Below are 16709 nucleotides of genomic sequence, written 5' to 3' on the forward strand. Positions count from 1 at the left end.
TGAAGCAGGGTGAGTTAGAAGGAGTCGATGGTGGGGAGTCTAGTCTGTACGATGGACTGCATTCACATAGCACCTTTCATGTGGAAAGGATTGCCGAACAAAATTTGATATTGTACTACGTACAGATTTTGCCAAAACTTAGTCAAACAGGTAGGCTTTAGGTGATGCTTGAAAAATAAACTTTGTCAGGGTCGAACCCGGGTTTCTGATGCTGCAAGGCAGTAACTTTACTGCTGCACCACTGTGCCGCCCCAAAGATCTACATGCCATCTCCAGACTTTATCCATGCCATTGGAATGCAAGAAGGGGCCTGCCCCACTTAGGCAATTTTTTAGGCGACTGTCATAGTCGTAGCAGGTCGCCAAAAAAACAGCGACTGGACCCCCCCATATGATAATGTCTACGACAAGCTACAACAACCTACCACCTAGTCGACGTCAAGCTACGACAAGCTACCGACAACCGGGGACCCAATCGTTGCGACTTAGGACGTCCACCTACGACCGCGCCTAGGACAACCTACGACCATGCAGGCGACCACCTACGTCAACTGAAGTCAACCTACGTCTACCCGCGACAAGCTACGACCGTGTCGGCGACAACTGAAGACAATTCACATCATTTTGGCCTCCGGTTTTGATGTCGATACCTGTCGCCGGTTGACGTAGGTAGTCGCCAATGGAATTCACCAAAGTCAGCACCGGCGACAACCTACGTCACCTGGCGACAACCTACGACAGCAATTACGTCAGGAGACGTCAAGCTACGGTCATTGGCGTCAAGCCAACAGTCGCCGAAAATGTTTAAACATTTCAAATTCCTGCGTTGACCAGAAAAACTCGACGACTCTTTGGAGATTACTCGCGACCGTACAGGTGACACCCCGGCAACCGTGTGGTGACAGCCTAGTCGCCTGTAGTTGCCTAAATAAATCGCCTAAGTGGAACAGGGGCTTAAGATACCCACTGAGGAACCACACCTTATTAAAATGCCATTTTCAACCTTATTGTTCCTCAATAGAGCAAAACCAGGTCACTCACCTTGTGTTTTCGTTTGGTTTTAATAGTGTTTTTATCCATCACCGTTGAAGGGGACTGATAGTTGTGTTTACTGTTGGGTTGTCTAACGTCTGCCTTGCCCACCACGTTTTCTTCTACTGCCAGTCCTGGGACCCGGGTCAGAAGGCTGAGGTCTAATTTCACCCAAAGTGACTTGATCTCCTCGTAGTCTCTCAGGGGGGACAGAGGTTCGTTCTGTGGGAGCGGGAGAGGCGAGAAGGGTAGCTCTTCCAAATCGATGGGCCCTTTGTCCAGGGCGGGGCAGTCCATGGGGCAAACGTTGGGGCAAACCGTCACGCCCACGCAGTCCTTGGGTTTCACCGAGGTGCTGGTCACGGCGGGAGGGGCTACGGCTTTAGCCGCCGCCACCGCTGCCACCTCCTCGTGGTCCGTGTGAGAGTCTGACGAGTCCGTCTCCACAAACTCCCTCGACTTAGGCACAATCTTACCAGGCACGCGGTGCTTCCTCTTCTCCATGGGGGCCGGTGCGGCTGCCGTCGCTGTGGCGACGCTCCGTGGCTCCTTCCTGGCCCCTGCCTTGCAACTGCCCGCTTTCCCCTTGGCCTTGGGTTGGTCGGCCGAGCTTCCTCGCCCATCCCTGTCTTTGGGGGTACTGCTGGGATTACCGGGGCGAAGCCAGGCATGTTCCTCGACGCTCGGAGTCCGTTCCACCTTCCTGGGCTGCGACTTGCCCGTGGTCCTCCTCGACGGAGCAGGCTCAGTGTGCACGGGGGACTTCTGCTTCGCGGGCTTCCCTTCCGCCACTTTCTGAGTGGACCTTGGTTTGGCTTTCTCCCTGACGGGCCCAGGTAGGACCCGATCTTTGGAATCTGCCTGAGGCAGCGGAAGGATCTGCTTCCCTTTGATCTGCGCGTCAATCTCTTGGTTGCTCTGGGACAGCGGGTCGCTCAGCTCATCGCAGTCGGCTTGGTTGTTGACAATGGTCTTGCTGTGCGACGTGACTTTGTTCAGCCATTTGTCCAGCTGCCACTTGTTGGTTGACGGTGGTTCAGGCTAGGAGACAGAAAATAAATCGTCACTTCACATGGACAGGAAAGGTTCAGAGGGATACGGGCCAACTGCAGGCAATTTAGTTCAGTTTAGTTCAGTGACGCAGCATGGAATCAGGCCCTTTGGTCCACCGAGTCCACACTAACCACCAATCACCCATTGTGTTAGAATGTGGTTCTTTCAATGAAGCATTTTTAGGCTATAAAATTAACACGTTTACAAACTCCAAACATAATCATCCTTTATTCAACAGTGAAAGCGGAAATTGAAAACTACATGAAACTTGAAGTAGTATTTAATTCCCTTCAGGGATGGCAATGTGACTCCAGTAAGTGACTCCAGATCCAGCATTATGAAGCGGGCATTAAAAGTCCTCTCCATCTCAACTCCACGGCAATTATTCACAGTTGAATTGATTGATTGATTGAAAGATTCAGCATGGAAACAGGCCCATTGGCCCTCTGAGTCCATGCTGAACAACAACCTCCCATTTAGTTTAGGGGTTGGGAGATACATTGCGTAAACAGGCCCTTGGGCCCACCGAGTCCGCACTGACCAGCGATCCCCGCACATTAACACTATCCTACACACACTAGGGACAATTTACATTTATACCAAGCCAATTAACCTACAAAGCTGCACATCTTTGGAGTGTGGGAGGAAACTGGAGCACCCGTAGAAAACCCACGCGGGGAGGGGAGAACGTACAAACTGCGTACGGACAGATCCATAGTCAGGATCGAACCCGGGTCTCTGGCGCTGTAAGGCAGCAACTCTACCGCTGCGCTACTGTGCCGCCCCACAGGTCACTAAGTCATTCTATCAATTAGAGACCTCAAGATGAAGGATGACGGTTCGTGGGATGAGCGGATGGAGGTGACGGCCTCAATGTGCCTTTAAGGCCACCCGCTATCGGGACTGTGAGAAGGTGCCAAAACCTGGTGGCTCTTGCATATGGACCCAGTGGGCTGTTTCTATGCATTATGTACCTAACTGGGGATTGTACTTATGCAAGGTACCAATCTTACTGATCTGTAGGCAAAAAACAAATCTCACTGTACCTTGGTACATGTGATAATAAAGAAACCATTGAACCATTAGGTGGGGAAGATGACGCAGCGGTATGTAATTTTTCTCCCGAGATGCTGCCTGACCTGCTGAGTTACTTCAGCACTTTGCGTCTCTCTTTAATGTGCTACAATGCTGAGAACTATATTCTGCACTCTGTAAATTCCCCTTTGCCCTACCTATTGCACTTGTTTGACTTGAGTGTATTTATGTACAGTATTATGTGATCTGATTATTACATTAAAGTTCTCTCAACTTTAGATAGTTCCTCTGTCCCTCTCTTCCCCTCCTCCTTCCCAGATCTCCCTCTATCTTCCTGTCTCCACCTATATCCTTCCTTTGTCCCGCCCCCCTGACATCAGTCTGAAGAAGGGTCTCGACCCGAAACGTCACCCATTCCTTCTCTCCCGAGATGCTGCCTGACCTGCTGAGTTACTCCAGCATTTTGTGAATAAATTACATTAATATTAATATGAAAGTATTATGTAATGTGATCTGCACAACAAAGCCTCTCCCTGTACCTCGGTATACGTGACAATAATAACCCTGATCGGGCCTGCATTGCACCAGCACGTGGCGCATGCTACCCAATCGCCTACCTCTGGTGTTGCGGTGCGGGACGCCTCGTTGCATTCACTGTCACTGGAACTGCTCTCGCTGTCTGAGTCCGACTCCGAACTGCTCCCAGACTCGCTCGAGCTGCTGCATCCTCCGCTGGAATGGCCGGAGGCGGCTCCGTGGGTGTTCTGCAGAGCGCTGTTGCTGTCAGGAGGAAGGGGAGAGTTAGCTGGGTTTAACGGTTCAACAAGGCACAGGCCATCCAGTCAGTACCCCCTGACATCAGCCGAGGACCTGCGGGGCAAATCGGATGGATCATCTCATGAGGGGTGTAGCTGATCTCGCCAATGTACAGGAGGCCACGTCAGGTACACTGGATGCAGTAGATGAGGTTCGACAATGTATATGTTAGGAGATGGAGAGAGTAAAATTGGATTAGGTCAGTGCAGACAGCACCCGTAGTCAGGATCGAACCCGGGTCTCTGGCACTCTTAGGCAGCAACTGTACCGGTGTGTCACTGTGCCGCCCTTAACAAAACAAATGTTTCCTCTAAGAAGCATCTAAACCCAAAATGTCACCCAAATGTCTGAAGAAGGGTCTTGACCCAAAACGTCACCCATTCCTTCTCTCCAGAGATGCTGCCTGTCCCACTGATACTCCAGCATTTTGTGTCTATCGTAAGTTTTTCCTTTAAGCAGTTCTATCACTCAGCTTTTCCCAATTACAGAGATAGAGCTGCTGCCTCACAGCACCGGAGACCTGGGTTCGATCCTGACCTCAGGATCCTGACCTGCGTGTTGAGTTTGTACGTTCTCCCTGTGTACGTTTCCACCAGGTGCTCCGGTTTCCTGCTACATCGCAAATAGGTTCAGGTCTGTAGGTTAATTGGCCCTCTATAAATTGTCCCGAGGGTGAGGGGAATGGATGCAAAAGTGGGTTAACATAAAACAAGAATAAACTGGGTGATCATTGGTCGTCGTGGACACTGTGGGCCGAAAGGTCCTGTTTCTTTGCTGTATCTCTAAACTAAACTGGGTGGCACAGTGGCAGAGTTGTCAGACACCAGGGTTTGATCCTGACTACGTGTTGTCTGTGTGGAGTTTGTATGTTTTCCCCGTAACCGGCAGGCTCATATTGGTGAATGGCGTTGACATCACCTGTATGAGTCACGCAGAAGCAGTGGATTTTCTTCGATCTACCCCAGATATGGTCACTTTAGTAATCGGACGGGTACTAGAGATACCAGAATTTCCAATCAAACCGGATATGCTCCTGATATCACAATGACACGACATGAGCACGAAATAGGTAAAGATTATAATCTGTTGTTTCTCTTGCATCTATATACTAAAACCTCCGTTTGTTTGTTTTTGTTCCTGAACTACAGCCAAAACGGTACACTGCAGCACGACAATTTTAGGCCCACCTTACTCACTGTCATCCCTTTGGTGCTAATGGAAGAGGTTTCATTGAAATCGGTGTTATATTTTAAAAGTTGCTCACATTTTAAAGTTTAAATCTATCTGCTAGGGAGAGAGGGGGAGGGAGGAAGGGAGGGAGGGGGGAGGAGGGAGGAGGAGGGAGGATAAGGGGGGTTGAGGGGGATCGAGTGGGGGGGAGGGGAAGGGGAGGGGATGGGGAGGGAGGGGGGGAGGGTGAGAGGAGGAAGGGGAGGGAGGGGGGAAGGGGGGGAGGGGGGAGGGGGGAGGAGGAGAGGGGAGGGGGAGAGGGGAAGAGCAGGCGCTGCACCAATGCAGGAGCGGTTTGGGCCCAACGGGTCCACTTGGTCTAGTTTGTAATAATAGTTGTGGAATTAGAACTGTGTAAATGGTTTCTGAATTTAGAAGAGACGTTGTCATTATTACTACTTTGATACAGTTTAGGATAAGCCTGATAATGAGCTTGCTGTTGTAAACATACACATGAGAGATCTAGATAGGAAAGTGACTGAGAGGGACCACGTAAACTGACAGTAAAAATGATGAAACTTTCAAGATGTGAATGTATTGGAGAATGAATTGAGGGCATGGTCCTGAATATGCCTTGAATAAGCCTGGAACAAAGACTGTTCTACACATCCAACAAACAGACAGGCATATCACATGATCACGTGAGTTACTGGACTCTTATCTACACCTTTATCTGAATGTCTTGGAGAAGCAGTTGGGGAAATGGTCCTGAATAAACCAGGTACAAGGTCTGTTCCATTATTTTGTGTTTGGAATCAAGGGAACCAAGGAATTTGTTATGTTTGTAAAAGAAGATGTATTGATGCCTAATTTATATTTAAGAAGGATTGTGTCAGAAATAGGAAGTTATATAGGCTCATTAATTCAACTTGGGTACTACATTAGTAGTTAAATGCCTCAGAAGGCAGTGGAAGCCAATTCACTGGATGCATTCAAAAGAGAGTTAGATAGAGCTCTTTGGGCTAGCAGAATCAAGAAGGCAGGAATGGGCTACTGGTTGTGGATGATCAGCTTGAATGACGGTGCTGGCTCGATGGGGCCGAATGGCCTCCTCCTGCACCTATTTTATATGGCACTATTTTCTATGACCGCATGGGTTTTCCCCTGGTGCTCCGGTATCCTCCGGAATTCCAGACTCGTGCAGGTTTGTAGCCTAATTGGCTTCGGTAAAGATTGTAAATGGTTAATTGTGTGTAGGATAGCGTTAGTGAATGGGGATCACTGGTTGGCGCAGACTCGGTGGGCCGAAGGGCCTGTTTCCTCGCTGTATCTCTAAACCAAACTAAACTAAACTGGGAATCAAAGGGAGTGATCCATATTGTCCATGTTTTCTGTACAACCACTTCAGCACAACTATGCTGTTATTAAATGATCTTCAACACATCATTTACTATAATCTTGTGATAAATTGCCTTGAAGAATAATTTCAGCACTTTCAGAGATCATAATGTGCAACGACTTGCCTTAAAAATCATTAAACTTCTTAATATATTAAATTATTGCTTGCCTGCGCAGTAATTGTGTAAAATCAACTGTTATGGCTGTGCTATAATGTCATGATATTCCTCAGAGAGACAGTGTCGTCAGCTAAATCAAACGTATCATCGCAAAATTACGACCAATTAAATTTAGTGAAACCAATTAAAGTGGTCAGAATTTATTTGATCGATTACTTTGGTTTAAAGCCATTCTAATTCACTTAGGACCTCTCTCCTTTCACATACCCGCTGGTAAAGTGGACCCGCGTTCGCCAGGCTTTGCCAAACCACAACCTTGCGTGTGAATTTGAAAATAAGACGCACATCAAAAGCCACCATCTACGTGATGGGAGGAGATCAAGGCTGAAATCTGAGGAGGGTCTCAAAAATTGGCAAATCGCATGCCTTGTGATATGTAGGTTCGGTAAAATTGTCCCCAGTGGGGACAATGTAGAATTTTACCAGACCTACAAATCACAACGCATGTGATTTGTAGGTTTGTGTAGGATAGTGTTAGTGTATGGGGTGATTGCTTGTCAGCACAGACTCGTTGGGCCGAAGGGCCTGTTTATTTATTTTTAGTTCTTTTGTTTAGTTCAGTTTAGTTCATTGTCACGTGTACCGAGGTACAGTGAAAAGCTTTTTTGTTATGTGCTGTCCAGCCAGCGGAATTTCTGTACATGATTCCAATCAAGCATTCCACAGTGTGCAGATGCAGGATAAAGGGAACAACTTTTAGTGTCAGTAAAGTCCTGTAAACTCCGATTAAGGATAGTCCGAGGGTCTCCGATGAGGTAGATGGTAGGTCAGGACCACTCTCTAGAAGGCAGTGGAGGCCAAGTCTCTGAATGCATTCAAGTGAGAGCTAGGTAGAGCTCTTAAGGATAGCGGAGTCAGGGGGTATGGGGAGAAGGCAAGAACGGGGTACTGATTGAGAATGATCAGCCATGATAACATTGAATGGTGGTGCTGGCTCGAAGGGCTGAATGTCCTACTCCTGCACCTATTGTCTATTGTCTATTGTCTAGTTCCTGAAAGGATAGTTTTGCCTGATAACATCTGGGAAGAAACTGAAGAGACCCCAACATAATCTTTGAGCAGTTAGCCCCATATTTCTAGTTTGATCAAACACTTTTAACATAACTTTCCATTCATAGAATGCCTTTAAAGTAGCAATTATAATGTCCCAAGGGGCTTCATGGGTGTCTTAATAAAGAAAAATGACAAACAGAAGGCCAAAATAGAGTGGATGTGGAGAGGTTGTTTCCAGAAGTAGGAGAGTCTTGGACCAGAGGGCACAGCCTCAGAATAAAAGGGTATACCTTTAGAATGGAAATGAGGAGGAGTTTCTTTAGCCAGAGGATGGGGAATCTGTGGAATTCATTGGTGCAGATGGTGGTGGGGATAAGTCATTGGTTATTTTTAAAGTGGAGATTTATAGGTTCTTGATTAGTAAGGGTGTCAAAGGTTATGGGGCAAGGCAGGAGAATGGAGTTAAGAGGGAAAAACAGATCAGCCATGGGCTGTGTGGTCCAATTCTGCTCCTATGTCTTACGATCTTGTGAGAAACGAAAATGCCCTTGGGATATTCCAAAGCAGCTTGCAGCCAATTATGTGTTCATGTAGGAAATATGGCAGCAAGCATGCATAATGTACGCTCCCACAAATATTCCAATCTGTCCCAATGATAAAAAACAGAAAGACCATAAAACAGTAGGGTGGCACAGTGGCACAGCGAGCAGTTGCTGCCTGACAGCGTCAGAGACCTGGGTTCGATCCTGACTATGGGTGCCGTCTGTATGGAGTTTGTGTGTTCTCCATCTGACTGTGTGGGTTTTCTCTGGGTGCTCCGGTTTCCTCCCACACTCCAAAGACGTACATGTTTGTAGGGTTAATTGGCTTTGGTAAAATTGTAAATTATCCAAAGTGTGTAAGATAGTGTCAGGGTACGGGGTGATCGCTGATTGGCGTGGACTTGGTGGGCCGAAGGGCCTGTTTCCACGCTGCATCTCTACGGCACAGGAACAGGTCCTTCGGTCCACCTCTCTCCGCCGAACATGATGTCGAGTTATAAAATAATCTCCAGTGCCTACACGTGATACATATCCCTCCACGCCGTGCATATCCACGTGCCTATCCGAAAGCCTCTGATGGTCACAAAATTGACAGGAGCGTTAGTTGGAGCTCCCCAGGTCATCTTTGAAAGAGTGTTGGGAGATTTCTAAGCCCCTCTCCCCTGTGAGAAGGCCTCTCTGTTTAATGTTCCACATAATTGCTCAGCCATTGAAAGGTTGAAAGAGATTTTTATTTCCTGACTGAGAGGAATATATATCCATTTTGATCCCTTCATTTACTTTCCAAGATAGATTATCATTTAGCAAAAAAAAAAGCACAAAGTGATGGAGGAGAGACAGAAAGTTGGAAGAGAGGAGAGGCAGAACAAAACAATAGACAATAGGTGCAGGAGGAGGCCATTCGGCCCTTCGTGCCAGCACCGCCATTCAATGTGATCATGGTTGATCATTCTCAATCAGTACCCCGTTCCTGCCTTCTCTCGATACCCCCTGACTCCGCTATCCCTAAGAGCTCTATCCAGCTCTCTCTTGAATGCATTCAGAGAATTGGCCTCCACTGCCCTCTGAGGCAGAGAATTCCACAGATTCACAACTCTCTGACTGAAAAAGTTTTTCCTCATCTCAGTTCTAAATGGCCGGCCCCTTATTCTTAAACTGTGGCCCCTTGTTCTGGACTCCCCCAACATTGGGAACATGTTTCCTGCCTCTAATGTGTCCAACCCCTTAATGATCTTATACGTTTCGATAAGATCCCCTCTCATCCTTCTAAAACATCACCTCCTTCAGGTTCATCCTCAAGTTCCACGCTGTCCTGATCTCTCATTGCTGCTGCGTTCAGCTCCTTGGGGCATTAGTGTCCGTGTGGTATGATGGGAGTACCATCACCAGAATTAGGCCATTCGGCTCACCGTCTACTCTACCATCCAATCATGGCTAATCCATCTTTCCCTCTCAGGCCCCTTCTCCTGCCTCTCCCCGTAACCCCCGACACCCGTACTAATCATCTTGGTCGGCGCCGGAAACGTGGCGAGTCTTGTGTACTGCCGAGGTGAGGTTTGCTGTACGATTTTACCGGGTTGTATGCAAAACAAAGCATTTCACCGTACCCAGGTACATGTGACAATAAAGTATAATTGAATCATTGAGTTAAGTCTCAATCAAGAGTTGGTGTCCACCTCAAGGCACAAATGTTAAGGCATTCCATTGCAAGTAGGGTGACTGAGAATGGAGACCACAACACAGGGTCTAAGCTGCTGTTGAAAGGCTGAGGTAAACTTTGACTGATGCATCAGGCGCTGGAGTGTGAAGGAACAACTTCATTGCTGCCTACGCCGAACATATGTATTCAGTCAAGAAACAGCTGGCTTCTCACTCTGCCTTTGGACTGAGGCGTGTAATTGCATTAAGTTATATCCTCATGTAAACAGTTTGAAAAGAAGATTATTGTGGAGAAAGAAAGAATCCCTTTCTGCACAGCGCAGAAGATCTGTCGGAGCTTTGTCGAAAGTGAGCAAAGCTCTGGAACAGGGCTTATCTTATCAAGGTCGGGGGGAAAAAAACCGATGAAGTGATTGCGACTGATTCTTTCCGCACGGAGATGGTGCAATGTCCTGGGAGAATGACAAACAGCATCAAGAGCTCGGGCTTCGTTGATTGACAAGCCTGCAGCAGTGATGAGCAGAACTGGGAATTGAACACAAGAGTGGAGTGCAAGGTTGGAACAGAACACCACAGACCATTGCACGGTAGTTCAATGGAACTCCATTTGACTGCTGCATCATTAGATCAGCTTTATTTCAGGTGTGCTAACCCCAAATTCCCAGCAGCATCTGGTACTCTTGGATCATTGGACGTTGTTAGATTATCCTTCCATCGTGGGAGCCCGTCATTATGAATGCTTGCCTGGGTTCATCTTTATTTTTTTCCAGTCCAAGGATTCATCCGAATGTGTGGTTGTTAACAAGGTAGGCTGGTGCACAGAAGGGGCCATAAGCTGGACGAAAATACCTCACAATGAATCCTTAGACAGAAGTGTATAGGGTCGCACTTTTGGGGGGTTGAATGTAAGGGGAAGGTACACGGTTGATGGCAAGACACTCAACATTGATGTGCAGAGGGCTTTCGGGGTCCAGCTCCATAGTTGCCTGAAACCTCACCAATCCCTTTCCCTCCACAGATGCTGCTCGACCCGCTCAGTTCCTCCAGCTGATTGTGTAGGTTTTCACCAAAGATTGACGCAAAATGCTGGAGTAACTCAGCAGGTCAGGCAGCATCCCTGGAAAAAAGGAATAGGTGACGTTTCGGTTTAAGGCCCTTCTTCCTCCAGCAGATTATTTGCTTCCCAATCAGATCGTGAGCTGAAAATTGCTTACAGGAATAATTATTACACTTATCGGAGATCTTTGTGAATCTAAAAGTTGGGCAATTACGTTGCAACTTTACTAAACAATGGTGAGACCACACTTTAAGTATTGTGCCCAGTTCCAGTCGCTGGAGAAAGCTTTACCTTAAACCACTCGTCTGGAATAGCTTTCTCCCCTCTGACATAAGACTTCTGAACAGTCCTTCCATAAGCTAGGGCACAATCCGATTCCCCAACCTACCCTATTGTGGGCATTGCACTTTTTCACTGGAACTGTTACACCACAATGCCAGGAACTATGTTCTGCACTCTGTATCTTCCCCTTTGCTCTACGTATTGTACTTGAATTTGACTTGATTGTATTTCGGTATAGTATTGTTTGATCTGATTGGTAGCAGGCACAACAAAGCTTTTCACTGTACCTCACTCAGTACAGGTATGAATAATCAACCTAAACCAAAACATAATCAGCAATGGTAATTTACACTTGGCACATTCATTTAAAATCATTTTAATGCACACATTGTTTTGATTATTAAGGAAAAGAGCAAATGGACAGGAAGATATATTCTCTGGTGCATTTTTTTCTGCATCACCGTTCCATAACATTAATAAGCCTATACCTTAAACTCTAATCCCCTCCTGTATTCTTAAACCTAACACAAGATCCTCAGTTCGTCAGTCCATATGGTGGAAAGATAAGTATATTTAGAAACCTCACCAAGGAGCCACTGATCACAGATTAATTAGTACCGTTAAATCCAAGACTGACAGTTTTATTTATCAATTAAAGGTATTCGGGAAACATGGGGACAATGCAAGTGGATGGAAATCAATTTGGTTGTGGCGGTGTGGTGGCGCAGCGGTAGAGTTGCTGCCTCACAGCACCAGATCCCGGGTTCAATCCTGACTACGGGTGCAGTCTGTATGGAGTTTGAATGTTCTCCCTGTGACCACATGGGTTTTCACCGAGTGCTCCAGTTTCCTTCCACATTCGAAATACAAACTGGTTTGTAGGTTAATTGGCTTCGGTAAAAATTGTAAATTGTCCCTAGTGTGTGGGATAGTGATAGTTGATCGTTGTTCGGCATGGACTCTGTAGGCTGAAGGGCCTGTTTCCGCACTGTATCTCTAAAGTCTAAAGGGGCTTATGGGTGTGCTCCTGCATCTGTCTTATATTCTTATAATTGTAACATTTCACAGCCTTTAGGGAGACTATTAATACAGGTTTGTAGGTTAATTGGCTTCAGTAAAATTGTAAATTGACCCTAGTGTGTAGGATAGCATTAGTAAACAGTGATCGCTGGTCTGCATAGGCTCGGTGGGCCAAAGGGCCTGTTTCCACTCAGCATCTCTAAAGGTCTTAAAGAAATCGACCAGAACAGTCTCAAGGGGTTAAATGGACTCCTCCTGTCCCTGTGTTCACTAAATTTCAGCTACGTTCACCTGGACTTGATTGAACGTAGCTGAGCATATGTGACAGAACCAAAGGTACCTCAGTGACACAAAGACTGTAACCCCCCCCCACCTCTCCCACCACCAATCACCATCATTCCAACTGACTTAATGACGTGAGTTCCAATTAACTCTGTGATCCACAGACATCCCTGATGCTCTCTCAGGCTGTCACAAATTCCCAGTGGGAGGAAGGCAGTGCAAACATAACCTGATAAGGTAGCAAGCTTAATAAATGGAAAAAAATCAATTTATTGTCCACAGACACAGCCTTTTAACACTCTGCTCCCCACATTTACAGATAGTGTTAACAATGGAATTTATAAAGTTGTGATCATTTTTTATAGACAATAGACAATAGGTGCAGGAGTAGGCCATTCGGCCCTTGGAGTAGGCTATTCGGCCCTTTTGGGTGAAATACGTGCATTAAAGTTGGTGCCTGCATCTGATGGTCCAGGGGTATGATTCTCGCTTTGAGTGCAAGAGGTCCTGGTTTCAAATTCCGGACGGGCCCTTATTTAGGGTGGCAGAATGGCACAGTGGTATAGTTGCTACTTTATGGTTCCAAGAGCCCATGTTCAATTCTGACTACGGGTGCTGTCTGTACAGAGTTCAAACGGCTTCCCTGTGACTGCTTCAGGTTTTCTCCGGGTGCTTCGATTTCCTCCAACATTCCAAAGATGGTTTGTAGGTTAATTGGCTTCTGAAAATTGTCCCTAGTGTGTAGGATAGAGGTAGTATACATGTGATTGGTGGACGGCATGGACTCGGTGGGCTGTAGGGCCTCCATGCCTTTCCATGGGTATCTCTAAACTAAACACAATCTGTGCTTGGTCATTGAAAATGCTAGTTCCTTTCAAGTAGCTTTTAAAGTACTTTAATAACAAAATAGTGGGCGGGTGGTCAGAATTCATTCACGGATGGCACAGTGGTGCAATGGGTAGAGCTTCTCCTGTACGGCACTAGAAACCTGCATACGACCTTGACATCAGGAGCTGTCTAGGTGGAGTTTGCATGTTCTTCCTGTGACTGTGTGGGTTTCCTCCGGGTGCTCCGGTTTCCTCCCACATCCCAAAGACGTGTGCGTTTGCAGGTTAATTTCTGTAAATTTCTCCTCGTGTGCAGGAAGTGGATGCAAAAGTGAGATGACCGAGAGCACTGTGCATGGTTCTCTGCACTATTGTTCAGTTGGAAATGCAACAGAAAGATTTACAAGGACCATGCCAGAATTGAAAGGCTTAAAACTACCAAGAGAGACCAAACAGTGATGCTTTTTTCCAGAAAGGCAAAGATGGAGACTGATAAGTAATCGAAGATTCTGACAGGGTAGATGGAGCTAGAGAAAATGTTTACATTTCCAGAGCCACCATCCGGGGGCAATAAATAGAAATGGTTCTGATAGGTAACCGAACAGAAACTTTCACAGGAGAATGGCTCGAAAGAAGCCACTCGGCCATTACTCGGGCAAAATGAATAATAGGTGGCACGTTTAGGATGAACTTTCAGGAGATGCAAACAGAAGTGGGAAGAGGGAGTCTGGATGGTAAATGCTGATGAGGCCCACCTTAGACTGGTGCTGTGTCGTAAACTCTCAGTAATTTACTTCCTCTAAGCCCCACACTGATCGAGTGCAGAGTTCACTGGCTGACATTTTGCAAAGAAAACATAAGGGTGTGGGAGAGAATTCTTTGCAGAAAATGGATGATAATTATAGTTCAAACGTTCAGTTTCAATGCATTTGTGTGGTAATCGTTTGGTTACAATTTTGCCGCTATTAAAAACAATCTGTTTACTGTGAAATAACAATGTGGTGGAACAATTCAGTGGGTCAGGCAGCAAATCTGAAAGTCTGAAACTGAAAGTCTGAAGAAGGATCCCAACCCAAAATGTCACCTGTCCATTCCATCCGCAGGTGCTGTCTGTCTGGCCCACTGAGTTCCTCCAGAACTTTGTGCTTTGCTCATGATTCAAGCTTCAGCAGTTTCTTGAGGGTTATGAGGTGAAGGCAGGAGAATGGGGTTGGCAGGCAAAGATAAATAAGCCATGATTGAATGTGGGAGGAGACTTGATGGGCCAAAAGGTCTAATTCTGCTCCTAGAACGTATGAGTCTCCAATTAATTTACTGCCCTTGTTGAAATGGGTGGACAGCTCAATGCCATATATCCAACATGCACACTTATATATTTTTTATACACATGGATGGAAATATGATGGATTTCTCTGCAAAAAAGGTGCTTCGGAAGCTGAAAGGGCTGAAGGTGGATAAGTGACCTGGACCAGATAGACTGCTGTGGAGTCAGGAGTGGTTCCAGATGATTGGAAAATTGCCAAAATTACCCCGCTGCACAAGAAGGGAGCAAAGCAGAATAGTGGGAACTATCGGCCGGTTAGTCTGCCTTCGGTGGTTGGTAAGAGTCCCTTATAAAAGATGAGTTTACGGAGTACTTAGAAGTTCATGATAAAATAGGCCAAAGTCAGCAAAGTCTTAGCTGACAAATTTGCTGGAATTCTTTGAAGAAGTAAATAGCAGGACAGACAAGGGAGAGTCAATGGAAGTTGTTTACCTAGATTTTCAGAACGCCTTTGATAAAGTGCCTCACGGGAGGCTGCTGAGGAAGAGGAGAGCCCGTGGTATCAAAGGGCAGATACCAGCATGGATAGCAGGTTGGCTGGATGACAGAATGCAAAGAGTGGCAACAAAGGGAGCTTTTTCTGGTTGGCTACCAGTGACTAGTGGAGTTCCGCAAGGGTCGGTGCTGGGGCTGCCACTCTTCACGTTGTATACTAATGATTTGGATGAGGGGATTGTAGGCTTTGTGGCAAAGTTTGCAGATGATATGAAAATAGGTGGAGGGGCAGGTAGTGTAGAGAAAGCAGGAAATCTGCAGAAGGACTTGGACAGGTTGGGAGAGTGGGCAGAGAAGTGGCAGATGGAATATAGTGTAGCAAAGTGTGGAGTCAATCATTTTGGTAGTCGGCATAAAGGCGTAGACTATTTTCTAAATGTGGAAGGGATCCCGAAATCGGAGGTGCAAAGAGACTTGGGAGTGCTGGTGCAGGATTCCCAAAAGGTAATCTGCAAGTCGAATCAGTAGTAAAGAAAGTAAAAGCAATGCTAACATTTATTTCGAGAGGGATTGTATACAATGACAGTGATGTAATGCTGAGGCTCTATAAGGCGCTGGTCAGACCGCATTTGGAATATTGTGAGCAATTTTGGGCATCATAACTGAGGAAGGATGTGCTGGCTCTCGAGAGGTCCCGAGGAGGTTTACAAGAATGATCCCTGGAATGAGTGGCTTAACATATAATGAGCATTGGATGGCACTGGGCCTATACACGTTGGAGTTTAGAAGAATGAGGGGGGACCTCAATGAAATGTACAGAATAGTGAAAGGCTTGGATAGAGTGAATGTGGAGAGGATGTTTCCAATAGTGGGAGATTCTAGGACTAGAGGTCAGAGCCTCAGAATTAAAGGATGTTCTTTTAGGAAGGAGATGAGAAGGAATTTCTTTAGTCAGAGGGTGTTCAATCTGTGGAATTCTATGCCACAGAGGCTGTGGAGGCAAAGTCAGTGGATATATTTCAGGCAGAGATAGATTTTTGTTTGGTACAGGTATCAGGGATAATGGGGAGAAGGCAGGAGAATGGGGTTAGGAGGGAGAGATAGATCAGCCTGATTGAATGGTGAAATAGACTTGATGGGCCGAATGGCCTAATTCTGCTCCTATCACATGATCTTATGATATTATAAAAAATAATAACATATTCTTAAGTCACTGAATTTTTCAGTTCATGTTGTAAAGGCCAAACAGAATTGCAAAACCATAACTTAAACCCTTCCAGAGTTACCTGTGAAATTGACAATTGAAAATTACAGGAAAGATAATGTTAATATACAGGTCCTTCCTACATTACAATATACATGTAGTTCCTTTTGTTTAGTTTAGTGTAGAGATACAGTGTGGAAATAGGCCCGGCCCACCGAGTCAAGGGTTATGGGGAGAAGGCAGGAGAATCGGGTGCAGGGGGAAATACAGATCAGCCATGATTGGATGGCGGAGTAGTCTCGATGACTAGACCAATCTTGCTCCTATGACTTAGTCCGCACCGGGCAGCGATCACTTGTACACTAATCATATCCTACACACTAGGGACAATTTATAGATGCC

At 46.2% G+C, this 16709-nt stretch overlaps 1 protein-coding gene across 2 annotated transcripts in view; it reads right to left on the reverse strand.

Annotated features, from left to right (window-relative positions):
* Positions 1-16709, reverse strand: part of aff2 (AF4/FMR2 family, member 2) — a 463349-nt gene that overhangs the window by 41863 nt on the left and 404777 nt on the right. For both annotated transcript variants that reach the window (XM_078412201.1, XM_078412200.1), the window contains exons 10-11: positions 3737-3899; positions 1041-2072 (exon numbers count right to left, since the gene is read on the reverse strand). In XM_078412201.1, the coding sequence (XP_078268327.1) occupies positions 1041-2072; positions 3737-3899 (1195 nt within the window). The remainder of the gene's footprint in view (positions 1-1040; positions 2073-3736; positions 3900-16709) is intronic.

Source organism: Rhinoraja longicauda, chromosome 15, assembly GCF_053455715.1.
Source record: "Rhinoraja longicauda isolate Sanriku21f chromosome 15, sRhiLon1.1, whole genome shotgun sequence".
In the NCBI taxonomy this organism is placed as follows: Eukaryota; Metazoa; Chordata; class Chondrichthyes; order Rajiformes; family Arhynchobatidae; genus Rhinoraja; species Rhinoraja longicauda.